General features: G+C 54.0%; 1 protein-coding gene across 1 annotated transcript; it reads right to left on the bottom strand.

The window, feature by feature from the left end:
* Positions 1 to 243: 243 nt before the first annotated feature.
* LOC125282614 (DNA dC->dU-editing enzyme APOBEC-3G-like) lies at positions 244 to 15466 on the bottom strand. Its single transcript, XM_048217824.1, has 5 exons — positions 15438 to 15466; positions 14361 to 14505; positions 12731 to 13013; positions 12168 to 12289; positions 244 to 591 (listed from the first exon to the last, which is right to left on the bottom strand). The coding sequence occupies exons 1-5, from the start codon at positions 15464 to 15466 to the stop codon at positions 244 to 246; spliced, it is 927 nt and encodes a 308-aa protein (XP_048073781.1).
* Positions 15467 to 15801: the final 335 nt, after the last annotated feature.

Here is a 15801-nt window from a genome sequence, read left to right as displayed (position 1 = left end):
CACCCGTGTATGTTCAAGCGTTCAACATTCTAGTCGCCATTCTTGCGTCTTCTGTTTGCCACTCACACACCAAGAATCAGGAATATTCTCAGCAGACCGCTTTATTGGTATGGACTTTCAACAAGCAAACATAAGCCCAACAGCATTAACAAGAAAAACAAAACAAAAACAAAACCCAGAACTGAACATCAGGGTGGCCTCCGGTCCCCGGTGGTAATTAGAAGACAAAGATCTATTTAACGGTCAGAGATTTCCGGTGCGCGGCGCCGCTGCGCGCTCGCCCCGTTGCCGACCCCGCCGCGCCCGCCGCGGGCCCGGGCTCTGCGCGGACGGCGGGGTCGCGGGCGCCCGCTGGAGGGCAGCGGCGGGAGGGGCCCGCTGGAGAGCGGGCACGCCCACCGGCACGCGCGCGCCTCGCGCCCCCGCCTCGCCATCGCCCCCCAGCGGGCGGCGGCCGGAACGGCAGCGGACGGTGCGCTCGGAGCGAGGGAGCGGCAGGAGCCGGCTGTGCGGTGCAGGGCGATGCAGGGCGTCGGAGGCCGGTTCGGGAGACGCCCGGGCGGATCGGAGCCGAACCAAGACTACGCGTGGCTAACCTTTAACAAATAGGATTGCTGAATTTGCCAGGCAGCGTTTTCAAACAATTTGCACGTTTTGCAGATGCTCCGAAATAATTTAAATTTTCTGATAGGCCAAAGCCATGTGGATTTAAATTTTTTCTTGCTTTTTTTTTTTTTTTTTACAAGCCCTAATTGTGCTTCTTCCACCTTGTGTTTTTCGGTTGTCATTTTTCATTCAAAGCGTTCAGGTGTTTTTGTCCATTTGACATCAGCCTGTGGCTTATTTTCCAGGGGCAGCTTCGAAAACTCAGAGCCACTTAAACTTGTGGGTACATCTCTTCCTTGTTTCCTCTTTCACAGCATTAACATATTTTACAGCTCCTTCTGGGTGGGAATTGGTGAAAATGATCATTTTGGGAGCCTTAGGAAATTTCACATCTACTCCAAAACTTGTTTCATAGGGTCACAATTCGAATTTAATTTAATTTAATTCAAATTTCAGATTTGGGCTAGTTTTATCTTGTCCAGTATTTCTTTTGAACAAATGATTTAATTTGCTCTTTTCAGGAATTTGCCAACTCTTTCACCCCAATTTTCACAATTAGCAGTAGTTTGTCACCCACAGCCTGCTGTGATTATGTCCTCTACTAACTCAAGAGTAATTTTTAAAAAAGATTTTATTTATTTGACACAGAGACAGCCAGTGAGAGAGACAGCCAGTGAGAGAGAGACAAGCTGGGGGAGTGGGAGAGGAAGAAGCAGGCTCCCAGCAGAGGAGCCTGATGTGGGGCTCGATCCCATAAAGCCGGGATCATGCCCTGAGCCGAAGGCAGATGCTTAACGACTGAGCCACCCAGGCGCCCCAACTCAAGAATAATTTAATGCAAAGTGTCGCTCGACAGAGCTGGGGATGTGTAGGGAGGCATTGTTAACAAAATGCAGTTTTCATGCTAAGATGTAATTACTACTGGCCGTCAGTGTTGTTTGCTTGACTAGCTGACTAAGTGACTTTTTTTAAGATTAAGTTCCCGCTGTTGCATTGTCACAGAATCTAATATTGCTCATGGAGGGACCTCAGAACGCCTCATCTTCTGCGGGTTTTTCATATGCTATTTCTCACATACCTAACTTTCGGGGCGCTGTAAGATACTATGAACTCAGGATTTCTTTGGCTTAGATTTGCCTCTATACTCACTTGAAATCCAGTCCCATCCAAAATACACAGGTGCCTTTTCTGAAACATCTCCACTTCCTCCCAACCAGGTTAGAAATGAGGTGGGTGGAAAATCCTTTGAGTAAGAGGTGGGATGGGAGAGCGAGAAAGATCACCCTGGAGGTGGATTATTCCTCCTTTCAATATATTTTTTGAAGATTTTATTTATTTATTTATTTATTTATTTATTTGAAAGAGAGAAAGAGCACGAGAGAGAGAGCATGAGAGAGAGAGAGAGACAGAGAGAGCACGAGCTGGGGCGGAAGAGGGCAGAGGGAGAGGGAGAAGTAGGGCTCCCAGGAGGGAGCCTATGCGATGCGGGACTCGATCCCAGGAGCCTGGGTTCAGGACCTGAGCCGGAGGCAGACCCTTCACCGACCAGCCACCCAGGGGCCCCTCCTTTCAATATTATAGCTGGTAGGCAGTGAGTAGAAAGTAGAAAGTAAATATAGTGAAAATATTTTGTTCTACAAGTTGTTAACCTTTTAAAAATATAATGGCTGCTAAAAACTGAGTGGTGTTTACTCTTAAGGAAAATTGGTGCCACTGTTTTGGAAATGAGATTTTGTGCCGTAACTGCAACCGAACTAAATATAAACCTTAGTTCACAAGTGAATGCGGTCAACAAATGAGTAAAGGAGAAAATAGCTTTTTACCAAAGATGTGATTTCATTCTAAACCTCGTAGTGTAATCAAATATGGTCATCCAGAAATCCACTATTTTGCTTTGTACAGAAAGTATGTAGTCTGGATTATTTTTTTAATGGGTTTGATTCTGTTCATTCAAGAGAAACTACTCCACAGATTAGGGGAATACAGTGCCCCCCCACCGGGATGTTTTTTAAAAATGCTTTTTAAATCTCACATGATCTTTGCTATCAATCTCTAGTGGACTAAGAATTTTTTCACTACTCCCTCGGGTTTCTTTAAGTTATATAGATACCTAAGCCGTGGAGAAACCGTATTGTTTTTGTCTGTAAGACTGCTTCTACCTGAAAAGCCATCACAAGGTTTATCTTGGGGGTTTATCTTGTACATGATATTCTTAGAAGTAGGAAAGTACGATCCTATTTTATATTCTCTTGAACTATTAATGTGACACATATAATATGCATAGGTTTGACGTTTGTCTTCTCCCAAAGGTAAAAATGTGTTACAAAGGGGCGCCTGGGTGGCACAGCGGTTAAGCGTCTGCCTTTGGCTCAGGGCGTGATCCCGGCGTTGTGGGATCGAGCCCCACATCAGGCTCCTCCGCTATGAGCCTGCTTCTTCCTCTCCCACTCCCCCTGCTTGTGTTCCCTCTCTCGCTGGCTGTCTCTCTCTGTCAAATAAATAAATAAAATCTTTAAAAAAAATGTGTTACAAAATATTCTTTGGTCATTTAGACTAAGTAGGGCCAGATGGGTCAGGATTACTTTTTCAATTCCATTTGACAGACAGCCTGTCTTTAATCAGTGCAACTTGCAAAATTTCCAAGTCTACTCATGTATGCAACAGAATACTTTACAACTGTCACACTCTGAATTTGTGGTTCTAGCTCCCGATGCTTCTGGAGCTCAGTCTAGCAAAAGTAGAAGAAAGACCTGAAAGGGATTTCTTTTTCTTAGGAGAATAAGTCAGAAATTTCAGGCTAAAAGAGTTGCGACTACTGTAGATAACAGATATTTCAGTCCTCCAAAATTTGTGATGCTGGGACTTTCTTTTGTGTTTTTTGCATGGTGGCTGAATAAAATTGGGTGGTTAAATTTTACAATCCTACATGCCTTCTAAATTAAAAAAAAAGAAAAAAAAGAACAGAATTCATTATTGTAAATTTAGACTTGCAGACATGATGTAGAAACTGTCCTGCAGGTTTCCTTAACAGGTGACATTTTGGCAGGGGCTGAGGGGAGGGAGTAGGGAGAGTCAGTGTATAATGGGACAGAGTTTCAGTTTGGGATAATGAAAAAGGTCTGGAGACAGTGGGGATTGTTGCCCAACCATGTGAATGTGCTTAAGGCCATTGAAGTTAGGAAGGGGATATTTTGTGTTGCTTTTTAAAATTTTTTTTTACCACAGTTAAAAAAAAAAAAAAAAGGTCTTCTGTGTCCTGGCTTTGATGCCAACTCTGTCCCTTCTCCACCCCTCTTGGCTCCAAGGTCACCTACCAGCAGCCTCAGGGACTGCTGGCCATTGCCTCCCACACCCTGCTTCTCCTCACTTCCCCGGTCTTTGCTCTACTCTGCTCCTTGTCGGCAATGCCCTCCTCTCCCTCTTCCCCTGGCTTATCCCTCACTTTTCTGAATTAGGAAGTGGACAGTTGGGAGTCACATGCCTTTTGAAAATCAGCTTTGGGAAGTCCATCTGGGATCTGAGTCCTCCCCCTCTGTCCTTTTTACCTTCAGCTCAGTAGATACCGGGCAGGCTCTGGGGACCCTGGAAGTCTTGCCTGAGGGGGAGTGGCAGCAGCTATGTTGCAAACTCCCCCCTTCTTCAGAAGCCACACCCCCCCACCTGCTGTGCCCCCCCCCCCCCCCGCCACGTCCAGAGGAGAGGGGGCAACGCTCAAATCTGTCCGGGCATCAGGGTCCTGGGAAGTCTCGGGGATCTTGGGGGTATGTCACCGACTGAATGTTTGTGTCCCCCTAAAATTCGTACGTTGAAACCCTATCCCTGCCTCCATGTGACGGTATCAGGAAAGGGAGGCTCTGGGAGGCTTTACGATTAGATGAGGCCATGAGGGTAGAGTCCTCATAAGTAGAATCAGTGCCCTCATAAGAGTCACCGGAGAGCCTGCTTCCTCTCTCTGCTCGCTGCCAGGTGAGGACACGGAAGAGGGTCCTCGCCAGAGCCCAACCACACCGACACCCTGACCTCAGACTTCCAACCTCCAGAACCATGAGAAATAAATTTCTGTTGTTTATCGGCCACCCGGTCTGTGGTGCTTATAACAGTGCACACAGATGGGGACAAGGGGGAAAAAATGCAATCTTGGCATCATGGAACTTAAAGAATTTGCAGCCGTGAAGCTTGGATTCAGTGCTAAGCCAGGCTCAGCTTTGTCCCGGATTCCTGCAAAACTGGATTCTGGGTCATACCTGGCTTTGAAGGGATCAGCATCCAGCAAGGCTGGACTGTCACCAACCCTTGGTCGCTGCAGCCAGGTGCATGGGTGGGTGATTCTCTGTTCATGGACCTTGACGTAGAAGCAAAACTTTTCTTTGATTGAAAAGATCCAAGGAGACCGAGGAATGGGAGCACACGCTCTCCGGGGACGTGGCTTCTGTTCGTCAACTTCTGGCTCCCGCAGCCGGGGACACTGGGCTGTGTCGAAGGAGGACTTCAGGAGACTTTTCCTTCCGACTAACTACTATGACTGTAGAAACAACTCTCACTCGTTGTGGGCAGTTTGAAGAGGAGATGTAAGTTGTGACAGAAAAGGACCATATTACGGGGCGCCTGGGTGGCGCAGTCGTTAAGCGTCTGCCTTCGGCTCAGGGTGTGATCCTGGCGTTCCGGGATCGAGCCCCACCCACATCGGGCTCCTCTGCTAGGAGCCTGCTTCTTCCTCTCCCACTCCCCCTGCTTGTGTTCCCTCTCTCGCTTGCTGTCTCTGTCAAATAAATAAATAAATACATCTTTAAAAAAAAAAAAAAGAAAAGGACCATATTACCTCCTACAGAGAGTAATTTTATTTTAATTTTATTTTTTATTTTAATTTTATTTTTAATTTTAATTTTAATTTTATTTTTTATTTGTTTAAACGTTTCATTTTATTTCGAACTTGCAGAAAGTTGTATATAAAAAGCATCCCTATGCTCCTCACCCGAATTTGCATGCTGGGAACAGTTTCCCCATTTTCTTTCGTGTTTGCCCGCTCTCTCCTTAGCTGTTCGCTACCGGCTCTGTTATCTCCTTATCTATCCATCCATCTATCATCTGTCCACCTCTCTACCACTGATTTCTGACGGAGATGAAAGAATGGACAGGTTGCTGTGTTCAGGTGGACCCGCACTCCGTTGCACAATGTTTGTTGCCAGAATCTCTCTCTGAACGGAAAGGGCGAGGCCACTGCCATAGCCTGGGTCCCAGAACAGAACGTGAACCGAATTCATCCTGGGACAAGTGATCGTCCTGCTCTGGGGACCATCCTATCACCGAGTGGCAGCTGAGCAGGTGGCCCAAAGGTGCCCAGAAATGCCATCGTGTCTCTGCAGAAGGGCAGGCACCCTTACCTCATACTCTTCAGCCTTTTCTCTATAATCTTTTTTTTTTTTTTTTAAAGATTTTATTTATTTATGTGACAGAGAGACAGCCAGCGAGAGAGGGAACACAGCAGGGGAGAGGGAGAGGAAGAAGCAGGCTCCCAGCCGAGGAGCCCGATGTGGGACTCGATCCTGGAACGCCAGGATCACGCCCTGAGCCGAAGGCAGACGCTTAACGACTGCGCTACCCAGGCGCCCCCTTTTCTCTATAATCTTATCAAATAAATGCATTAGGCTATGCACGTGCACAGTGCAGTGATAGGAAATGTAGGGGACAGGAAGGAAATGTGGTTTAAATAGAGCTGGGAGCATGCAGCAGGAGAAAAAGCCCAACTCTGGTCTCCCCGGAGGCTCCTCCTCACTCCCTTCCCCCCACGCCCCTCCCTGGCCTGAAGGAGGCAGAGACAGAAGGAAGGGAGACTGTGGGCAGGCAGGAAGGGGGACTGGGGACAGCAGAGCTAAGCTGAAGTGAGCACAGGGACTGGAAAGAGGCAGCAGGAGCCTGGGGGAGAAGGAAAACCTACAGAAAGGAGGGTCTCCCCCAAAGGGACCAAGGGCCAGTGAGGGGGGAAACGGAAAGGGAAGGGCCGAGGGGCTGACGGCGTCCCACCCCAGGACCCTTCCAGCACCTGTGTGCAGGCCACACCAGGGCTCACAGGCCTCCCTGGGGTCCCTGAGTCCTCCCAGCATCCTGGGAACTCTGTGGTGGGAAAGGAGACAGGCAGCTTCCCTGCAGGGAGCAGAAGACCCCACCACCACCACACATGCCCCCTGTCTGTCTCCTTGCCCTAGGGGTACACTGAAATTGTCCCCAGTGTCACCTACGCCAGTACCCTGCCCCCACACTCACCACAGGCCAGAATCCTCCCTCTGGGGACTGGCTGGCACTCCTCACCAGCCCGGCCAGGCCACTGACCCCCAGGAGGCCCCTGTGCCCGGTGCCAGCTCCGGGCCATCTGTGGGGATGACCAGTGCTGGGGTCCAGGCTACAAAGTCCTCAGGCAGGGGGCTCTGTGCTCAAGTCAGGGACATAGGCATTCTGGGCACATTCAGAACCAGGGCTCCGGGAAATGGACCATGGGACCCGGCAGCCCCCGTGTGCTTCCAGCTTCCCCAGAATGTTCTCCAAGCATGTGGGCCACATTTCCACATGATAAGATTCCCGCCCATGGGGAAGGCAAGACTGGTTTGGTCCTTCACTGTGTCCCCCAGCCATTCAACAGCACCCAGGAGCCCCGACTCACAGTCCCACGCTAGGGGGAACCTGGGAGGCAAGGATGGGCCAGGCACTGTCCTGTCCTCAAGGAGATCTCAGTCTGGAGCAGACAGGGGAGGACCCAGTAACCACACCTCTCCATCCCCCAGAGCCCCCCTCTACCTGCCCATGGACTCCAAAGTCTGGACTTGGCCCCTCCAGCCGAGGGGACAACTCAGGACCAGGCTTCCATCTTTGTTGTCCCCACCCACTGCCACGCCACCAACACCTTTGAGCTACACATGCTGGGAGGACAGGTGTATGACTGAGAAGAGCAACCAACAGCTGCACTTTTCTCCTGCACATCGGACATGTTTGGGCTTGTTCCTGCCTGGTGCCTGGCTGTGAAGGACGTCGTTGTGAAGCCACACGGGCACCACTGGCCAGTTGCACCAGATGGTAACATAGGTTAGCCTCGTGCCACCCGTCCCCTGTCCAAGAAAGAGAAAGTCAGCTGGGGGCACCAGGCTACTGGAGGCAGAAAAAAGGAAGGTACAGAGGGCTTCCTGGGGTCCAGGCAGGTGCTTTTTTTGTCTCTGTGTCTCCAACCATTTGGTAACAGCCTGGGAAGCCTTTGTTGCCTTTGCTGGTGCCCCCAGGGAAGCCCAGCCCTGAATTCAGCTGATTCGTGAGGACACATCTCATGCTTTTCTCTGTTGGAGTTGGAGACATGGTCACCCCGGAGACCCAGAGCCTGCCTGCTCCCTCTGTCAGGCCCCCTATGTGTGATGACAGTCCCCAGGGCCCCTGCCTCAGGTTGATGAGGTTGGGGAATATACGTGAGGTTCAGTGGGGTGGGGTCCGGAGCCGACGACCAAGAAAGAATTCTTGAGGCGTCTTTGGTGCAAAATGGTGGTTTATTAAAGCACGGGGACAGGACCCGTGGGCAGAAAGAGCTGCTGCCCCGGGGTTGTGAGGAATGGCCCATTATATACCCTCAAGTTGGGAGGGGGTTAGGGATAGCATAAGTCTCTAAGGAATTTTGGAAGCAAGGTTTCCAAGACCTTGAGGGGGCTAGCTGTTGTTGGGAAAAGGTCATTTATTACTGTCTAATAAAACCTGAGTCATGAGACCCTTCAGATGTATATCGGTGGGCCTTATGCTTGGGGGATGATTGCCAATATGTATCTTGGGGGGTTATGGACAAAGGAAGTTTCCAAAGGAATTTTTATATGTTCAAGTAGACTTACAGGATCTTAGTGGAGGGGAGGGGGTCAGGCTAGGACTGCCTTTTGCCCTTAGCAAAGTATTAACATCCCGGCAGCTGAGTTCCTAGAGGAATGTCACCATGCCTGTTTCAAGGACTTGTCAATGGGCTGTAGGTATTAAGGACTATTTCTTTGTCCTTTAGGGCAGCCAGGAGTGCCTGAGGAATGTCACATACATCACATGGGGGGGGAGGGGGGTTGCAGGGTGTCAGCTTCTGCTTTGTCTTCAGCTTGCCTTCCTTTCCCTCATCAAGGTGTCCTCCTGGCCACTGGGCTTCTCCCCTGCCTCTGTTGTCCTGGCCACTGGGCTTCTCCCCTGCCCATGCCCTCTGACCCTACAGGTCCCAACCTGCACCCCTTCTCCTTTACGGAGCAGCTTTAGGCGGCCATAATGGGACCCTCTAACTGGGTGACTCTGCTGAGCCCCACTGTGGCAGGTGGGGCCGTCCTCCAGAGTGATCTGAGCTCAGTACACAGGGATTTTGTTCCAGAAGAGTGGCCAGGACGTGGTTTCGGGCTGCTCTGCTCCCAGGCAGTGGGACGGTCCTATTCCTCCCCTGCCAGGACCCCCCAGATGCAGGAGGGCCAGGGGTGGTGGTGTCATCAGGCGCCTCTCACAGCCTCCAGTGGGAGAGGAGCTCCACACAAGCTGTCACAGGGAAGTCTGTCAAAGGGACCAAAGCTCCTGCCACCAGTTCTTTGGGGATTTCCTCTGACCATCTGTCCAAAATGCCAGAGCATTTACACAACTCAGCGCTGCGGCGTTCCGGAGAATTCTGAATGTTTGGAAAGAACCTAGATGTGCTCCTTAGGGGCTTGGTGGGATCAAGTGAGTCTCCAGGGCTCAGCCCCACGGAGAGAATATTATGCGTCCTTTTGGATATCGATGTGGTCCTCCGAGTATTTGAAGAGTATGCATTCTTTTTCGACATGTGTCAGACTTGGGGGACCGAGAATGATGTGCTGGGGAGGGCGGGGGAGCAGGTGTGGGCAAAGTCTGTGTGCAAGTGTGGGACAAGGGACCGCCTGCAGGCCAGAGGCCGCCCTGCTCCCAGGGCTGTGCCTGTCCCCTCCCTCCCTTGACTCCCTCGCCCCTCCTGAGTCCGAGCTGGAAGGCAGGGGTGACTGGTTTTCCCCAACCTTACAGGGGGCAGGACACAGGGGGCCCGGGCGCCCAGGTCGGCTGTCCTCTGTCTATTTCTGAAGTCGGCCATGGGCACGGGGTGTTCACATGGCGTCCCGTTTACAGCTTTACTTCAGCCAACGTTTACGAAAGCATGTTAACGGTGGGCTTCTACTCGGACACGGGAGTGATTGAGATTGTTGCCAAAGTTCTGTCTGTGAAAATGAAGGCCAAGTCGGCTTCCTTTCTGAAAAGTAATTGTTTCCTGTGGGAGCCTGTATAACTTCTTCTTCCCCTACAAGGGAGCCCCTTTCTTTTTCCTTCTGAACGTGGTATCTGAGGTTAGGATGTTGCTTGTAAAGTTGCATAAACCGCGATTCTTACACTTATCACTCTGGCGAGGCCCCCAAGGCTGCCTGACCAGCTCGGCCTCCCAGCACCAGGCTGCTCAAGCCGGGAGCCCGAACGGGCATGACGGAGGGAGTATATGCGGACTGAGGGACCCACAGGAGCGGAGACATCCCCTCCATTCCACGGCAGCATCGTGCGTGGAGGAAAAACCATGTCACACCTTGTCCTCAGCCCTGGACAAGGACCGGTCACACAGCCCCCGGTCAGTCCCTAGGTTCCAGGTGACGAGTCCCGAGGACAATCTGGTTCCCTCTGCAGCACAAAAGAGTCTCTGGAGGAATCCCAGTGGGAACCCTATTTCTGGGGTCTCCCTTCTGCCACCTGCCAGGGACGGACACGGCTCCTGCCCACGGAAGGACGCACAGGCTCCGAAGTCTGAGGTCAGTGCCCCTCTCTCTTCTCCTGGGAGTGAGCCATGCAGGCTGGAGGAGGTGCTGTCTGGGGGCAGGCTGCCCTGGGGCCCAGGAGCCCAGCAGGAGAAGACAGGTGCCTGGAGGGGAGCTGGGGAACAGGGGCGGGGAGGGGGGGCAGGTGCTGATAGCAGCGCTGAGCCCCTCCCCTCCTGTCTACTGGGCTACAGCCCCAAAGTCCACCCCCAAGGGCAGCTCTCCCTGGCTGGCAGCCCCTCTCTCCCAGAGTCCTGTCCTCAGGCTCCTTCTGTCCCGTCCTCCACGGCAGACCTGGGCCCCGCTGTGCCCCTCTCCTCTCCTTTCTACCCTCTTTCTGGCTTGCTTCTCTCCTCCAGCTCCTCCACTTCAGGGTGTCAGCCCTCCCTGACAGCCCCTTCCTCCCCGCCCAGCAATGGTCCTCTATCCCTTCCTCTCAGTCCCTCCCTTGTCCCAACCTGAATGAGGCCTCTCTCCAGCCCCTTATAGTCACTGTGTGAGGCTGGGACATCCTTTAGGCCCTGACAGGGGAGCAGAAGTCTGTGAGGAGGGACCGGGGACTTGTGCTGGGCCTCGGGAAGGCCTTGTGCGGACCCACCGGCTGCCAGGGCTCCACTCAGGGGTGTGGACTCCACAGAGAGCAGCGGGAGGGCGATGCCGGGCCTGCGGGGGGTTCTGCCCAGTGCCCTGTCCTGTGTGGGTCCTGACCCGGGGGCTCTGTCCCAGGTGCCCTGTGTCATGAAGCAGCAGAGCTCAGCTTCTGAGCAGGGAGGCCCCTCCCTCAGGCTTCCTCTTAGGGCGGGGCAGATAGCAGGGGTGAGGACTGGAGAACCTCCCGCCCTCCCTCCTACCTCAAATGTGAGGGTTCCTCCCCAATATTTAGACTCATTCTTTCTATTCTCTACAGCGAGGCTGTCATTGCAGATCAGCGTGGCTGACAATAGGACAGGTTGGCAGGGGGCAGGTTTCTGATTTCTAGATCCCCCCCATAAGGCTTAGCTGATTCTTACTCGCAACAGAGGGAATTTGCGTGACTGCTCCCTGAAGGGCCCACCGCAAAGGGAGAGGTATTTGCAGGTTTGCACAGGGTTACAAGCCTTGGTGTGGCTCTCTGGACATTGTGACACATTTCCAGAGAAAACCTTTGGTAGGAGAGCCTTAATATCCCCTTTCATTGCTTTGCATTTGAAATCAATTAAAGTAATTATTCTCTGAAAATTGAAAACTCTTCTGACAGAGACGAGGGCAATCTTCATCAGGTATATTCGGAACCTAAGACAGGTTTCCCATGACAAGTAAATCTACTCAGATTTTGCTTTCAAGACAACTTCCTCTGGGCTCCTTGGCTTTTGCTGGCTTCTTTGGATCCCTCTGGAGATGGGGGTGGAGGGCAAGGTTGCATTTCCCGGGAGGAAGTGTTTGATTCTGCTGTTCACAGAGGTCTCCTGCGGTCTTTAGCCAGACTGGAGTCCATGCTTCAGGCTCCCTGCTCCAGGAGGAGAAGGTGGAGTGGCATGGGGCGGGCAGTGAGACAGGGGGGCAGAGGGAACACAGAAGGGGTCTGGCAGCCACAGAGATGGGGAAGGGAGGGGACACAGGAGGACAGGGAACAGAGGTGTCTGTCCCAGGCAGCCAGAGGGGTGGAGCTGACCCCCAGGGGGGAGCAGGTAAGCCAGTGGAGGCTCTGGAAGGGGCAGGGAAAGGCCAGGGAGAGGAGAGGGGGGAGGAGGGCAGGGGAGGTGGCAGGAAGGGAAGGAGGACCCCCACCTGGAGAATGGCTTGCAGTTTCTCAGAGAATTTCTGACTCTCCTCATGCAGAAATGGCCAGGGTTGGAAGCAGCTTCCCTCCTGGTCGTGGAGCACGAAGGTTTTCCAGCAGAGCTCAAACTCTGCAGCAAGCAGAGGAGGGACATGAGCTTGGCTCTGGGGAGGCCCAGGGCCCACAGGGGGTCTGACTCCCAGGGACAGGCTGTGCCCCTCCTAAATACACCTCTGCTCACTCTCCTCCAGGGCGCTCCCCTGACCCCGGGGACTCTTTCCTCAGCCTGGAGCCTCATCCAGCCTGACTGGCCTTCTTCCTGGAAGCCCAGGGTCTGTGTGGCCTGTCCACCCCTCATGCTCCCTTCCCTTCCGGAGACATCTGTCCTGCCCTGCCTCTCTCTTCCCACAGACCCTGCTGTCCTGTGCTGTCCAGGCTCCAGCCTCCCCTCCGCAGGTAGCCAATGGGGTCTACCACCAGGGACACGACTCCTGCCCACCACTCCCCCCAGCAGCCGCCCTGCCCAGGCCTCTCCCTGCCCTCTGCCCACCCCCGGGAGGGCCCCGCTGACCCCTGTAGGTCATGATGGCGATGCTGGCCCCAGCCCTCTTCAGGGTCCGCAGCCCCTCCTTGTAATTCTCATCATACTGCTCTCGGGTATAGAGGCGGGAGGCGAAGAGCTTCAGGCTCACGTGGCTGTTCTCCTGCAGGAACCGAGCCATCTTCTGGGCACACTTAGCGCAGGGGCTCCAGGAGAGAAAGCAGGTGACCCCATAGTGAAGCTTCGGGTCCAGGTTCCAGGACTGGATCTGCTCCAGCAAGTAGCACTCCGCGTGGCAGGAGGGCTCAGGTCCCTGGGCAGGCTGAGCACAGAAGAGGCAGGAAGGGTTTCTGTCATTGGTGGTGAACGTGGGAGAGGGTGGGACCAGGGCCAGGCAGGGAAGTCCTGGCCTCAGGCACAAAATACAGGGGGAGCCCTTCTCAGCGTGGAGCTGATTGGGATGTCAGTGCGGTATTCCCAGGATCCCGGGTCAGCACCACTGGCAGACAAGCACAGGAGGGCAAATTCCTAGGAGCCCGATGAGGGGTGCTGAGCACTTTGCTTTCTGCCTCTGCTCACTAGGGCTCTGCATGGCAGGGCACCTGACTGGTCCTCATTTGCATTGTTGTGATTTGATTTGTCATGGGATTTGTAGGAATTTCGACTTTTAAGGATTGCTTTAAAATATGATTGAACTTGACCCCTGAGTTTCTGGAGCCCTCTGAGCTTGTGCCCAAGGGAAGAGTCTTCGGGACCCATACCTACTGGGGCCCTGCAGATAGCAGCGGAAGAGCCCCAGGAAGGGAGACAGGAGGCCAGGTGAGCTCCAAGGACCCTGGCCTGATGCTGTGGAAGTGGGTACTTCCTCCAGTCAGGGATCCCCCGGTCTCCATCCAACCCCACCGAACGTCCCTCCCACCTATGCACCAGCACTTCCAGGAGCTTCTGCTCTGGGCCTCGCCCACGGGTGATAGAAAAGGGCTCATTGTGCTGAGAGGAATGGGGTAGGGGCGCCCAGAGGAGAGGCGCCTGGGTTGTGGGATGAATGTCATTGTCGGGGCTCACAGGACTGTGGAGATGGGTCCAACCCGTCCAGGGAAGGATTGTCAAGCAGGGATGGGGAGCAAGTCAGGTTCCCTGGTGCGAGCTCAGAGATCTGGGCGAAGTAGGATGGGGATCGGGGACGAGGGGACCTCCCTGGGCGATGCTGGTGTGGGGAGCAGTGCCCTTGGCACGATCTCCAGGCAGTGGGCAGGGGTCCTGCCAGGACCCCCACTGGTGACCAAGGGAAGCCTCGAGAGCCAACGGAATTCAGGTTCTGTGGCCGGCACTCGCCCCAGGCAGGACCCATTTAGAAAAGCTGACCCCTTATCCAGAAGCCTTTTCCTCTGACCTAACCCTTCCTCAGAGGCACAGCGGGAGGGGAGAGGCTGAGCCCGGGCCTTGGGGTGACAGGGACTGACGGTGCCAGGCCTGGGACACTGTGCCTGCTCTCTGACGTGTGGCTCCAAGCCAGCAGCGACAACAGAAACAGTCCCCACCTGACTCAGGCCAAGGTGTGGCAGCTGTGGGGACCGAAGGGGAAACATTGGTGAGACCTGCCCCTGGTACACCCAGAAGCTTCTACCCTGAACGTCCCAGGACCGGGAGGCCTTGTCACCTTATTGCGCAGGATGCCCTTATCCTGGCCCAGAGGGACCCCGGAGCCCTGAATGGGACCCTCGACCTTGTAACAGAGGTAGGTTCTGGAGGGCCAATCATCATTGCGGAAGTTCTCGTTGAAGGTGTCCTCATCCAGGAGGTGTCTGTGGACAAAGGGGCGGAGGAGAGGCTGAAGGACACGGCCTCCCCCTGGAGCAGTGAGAGTCCTCTTGCTGATGTGTGTTGGGAATAGAAGAGAGGTTTTCCGTAAAAGGTGAAGATACTTCAATCTTTAAAAATCTAAACTATTTCTTATGAGCTCATTGTCTTTGGCTGGTTTCTTGGGCTCCTCCGCCCCAGGCCTTCCCCCCTGCACCCCACATACTGGCCGGAGCTGCAGAGGACGGGCTTCCACTGGCTTTGCTGGGCCACCCAGCCTCCCTCTGCGACCCTTTCTGGGATCCCCCGGGGAGGAGGCCAGGCCAGTGCTCTGTCAGGTGACCCCCAGGAGCTTCCCAGGGCGCTCAGACTCTCTGCTGGCCTCACCATCCCATCCCTGTCCCCGCTGGCCTACTCCCCTGCGTGGAGGGACACCTGGGGCTTTTCCCTCTTGACTTCAAGGTTAGCCCGTGCCGCAGGGTGCACTGGGGCCGAGACATGCCCGTGCGGGACCATTGCCGATAGGAGAACACCAGAGCCTGTGCTTCTGAAATAATCATGGGCTTTTCTGTAATGATGAATATACCACAAGCCCTTTACAAAACCAAAAGCTAAAAGCTAAAAGGGACCTTCCAGTGCACAGTTCAGAAGGGATCCCAGGCAGAAAGACCAGATTCCTGAGGGGATTGGAGGGAGCCAAGGGTGGGGACCCTCACGGATGGGTCCTCAGGAGTCATCCTGGGGGAGGCTGGGTGGACAAGCAGACCGGGTGTCAGATGACAGGGCTCGGTGGGCCTGGGCTGGAGTGGCAGGAGCAAAGCAAAGAAGAGCAGGCGCCCCCAGGGGTCCAGGAGGGACCTGGAGGGAGTGGCGAGCCCCCATCAGGCAGCCGGGAGGAGGGGCTCAGGAGCAGGGCTGACGCAGGGGGCGGGGTTACCTGTCCCAGGCCTCTCTGCCAGCATCCATGTCTAGGTCCCTTCACCAGCTGTGGCTCTGTGTCCACAGCTTCTCTGCCTTGTCCCGCCTGTGCCGTCCTCTCGGGGTGCTTTCCAAGGACCCAGGAGCCTTATATGCCATCAGAGCTCCTGGAAGCGGCTGAGCTGGCATTACGGGGACACACCCCTTGCTAGACTCACGCTACTCATGCCACCCTCATGGGTGTCAACACAGGAGGAACTTCTCTGCCAGCTGTCATGTCCCTAAGTCTTTGGGGTCAAGTTAAGTTTTGGTTTCCCTGCTCTGACGAAGGCCCTACCCGGAAGTCTGAAGGAGTGACCGAGGGCAGGTGAGGTTCGGGGAGG

This window comes from Ursus arctos, unplaced genomic scaffold (assembly GCF_023065955.2).
Source record: "Ursus arctos isolate Adak ecotype North America unplaced genomic scaffold, UrsArc2.0 scaffold_21, whole genome shotgun sequence".
Classification (NCBI taxonomy): domain Eukaryota; kingdom Metazoa; phylum Chordata; class Mammalia; order Carnivora; family Ursidae; genus Ursus; species Ursus arctos.
This window is presented reverse-complemented; position numbering and strand designations above follow the sequence as displayed.

Coding starts and splice junctions, on each gene's coding strand:
- LOC125282614 (XM_048217824.1), bottom strand. CDS start 15,466: ATGGATGCTGGCAGAGAGGCCTGGGACAG. Junction 13,014..14,360: donor AGGGCATCCTGCGCAATAAG/GTGACAAGGCCT, acceptor CAGCCTGCCCAG/GGACCTGAGCCCTCCTGCCA. Junction 12,290..12,730: donor CGCCATCATGACCTACAGGG/GTCAGCGGGGCC, acceptor TGCTTGCTGCAG/AGTTTGAGCTCTGCTGGAAA.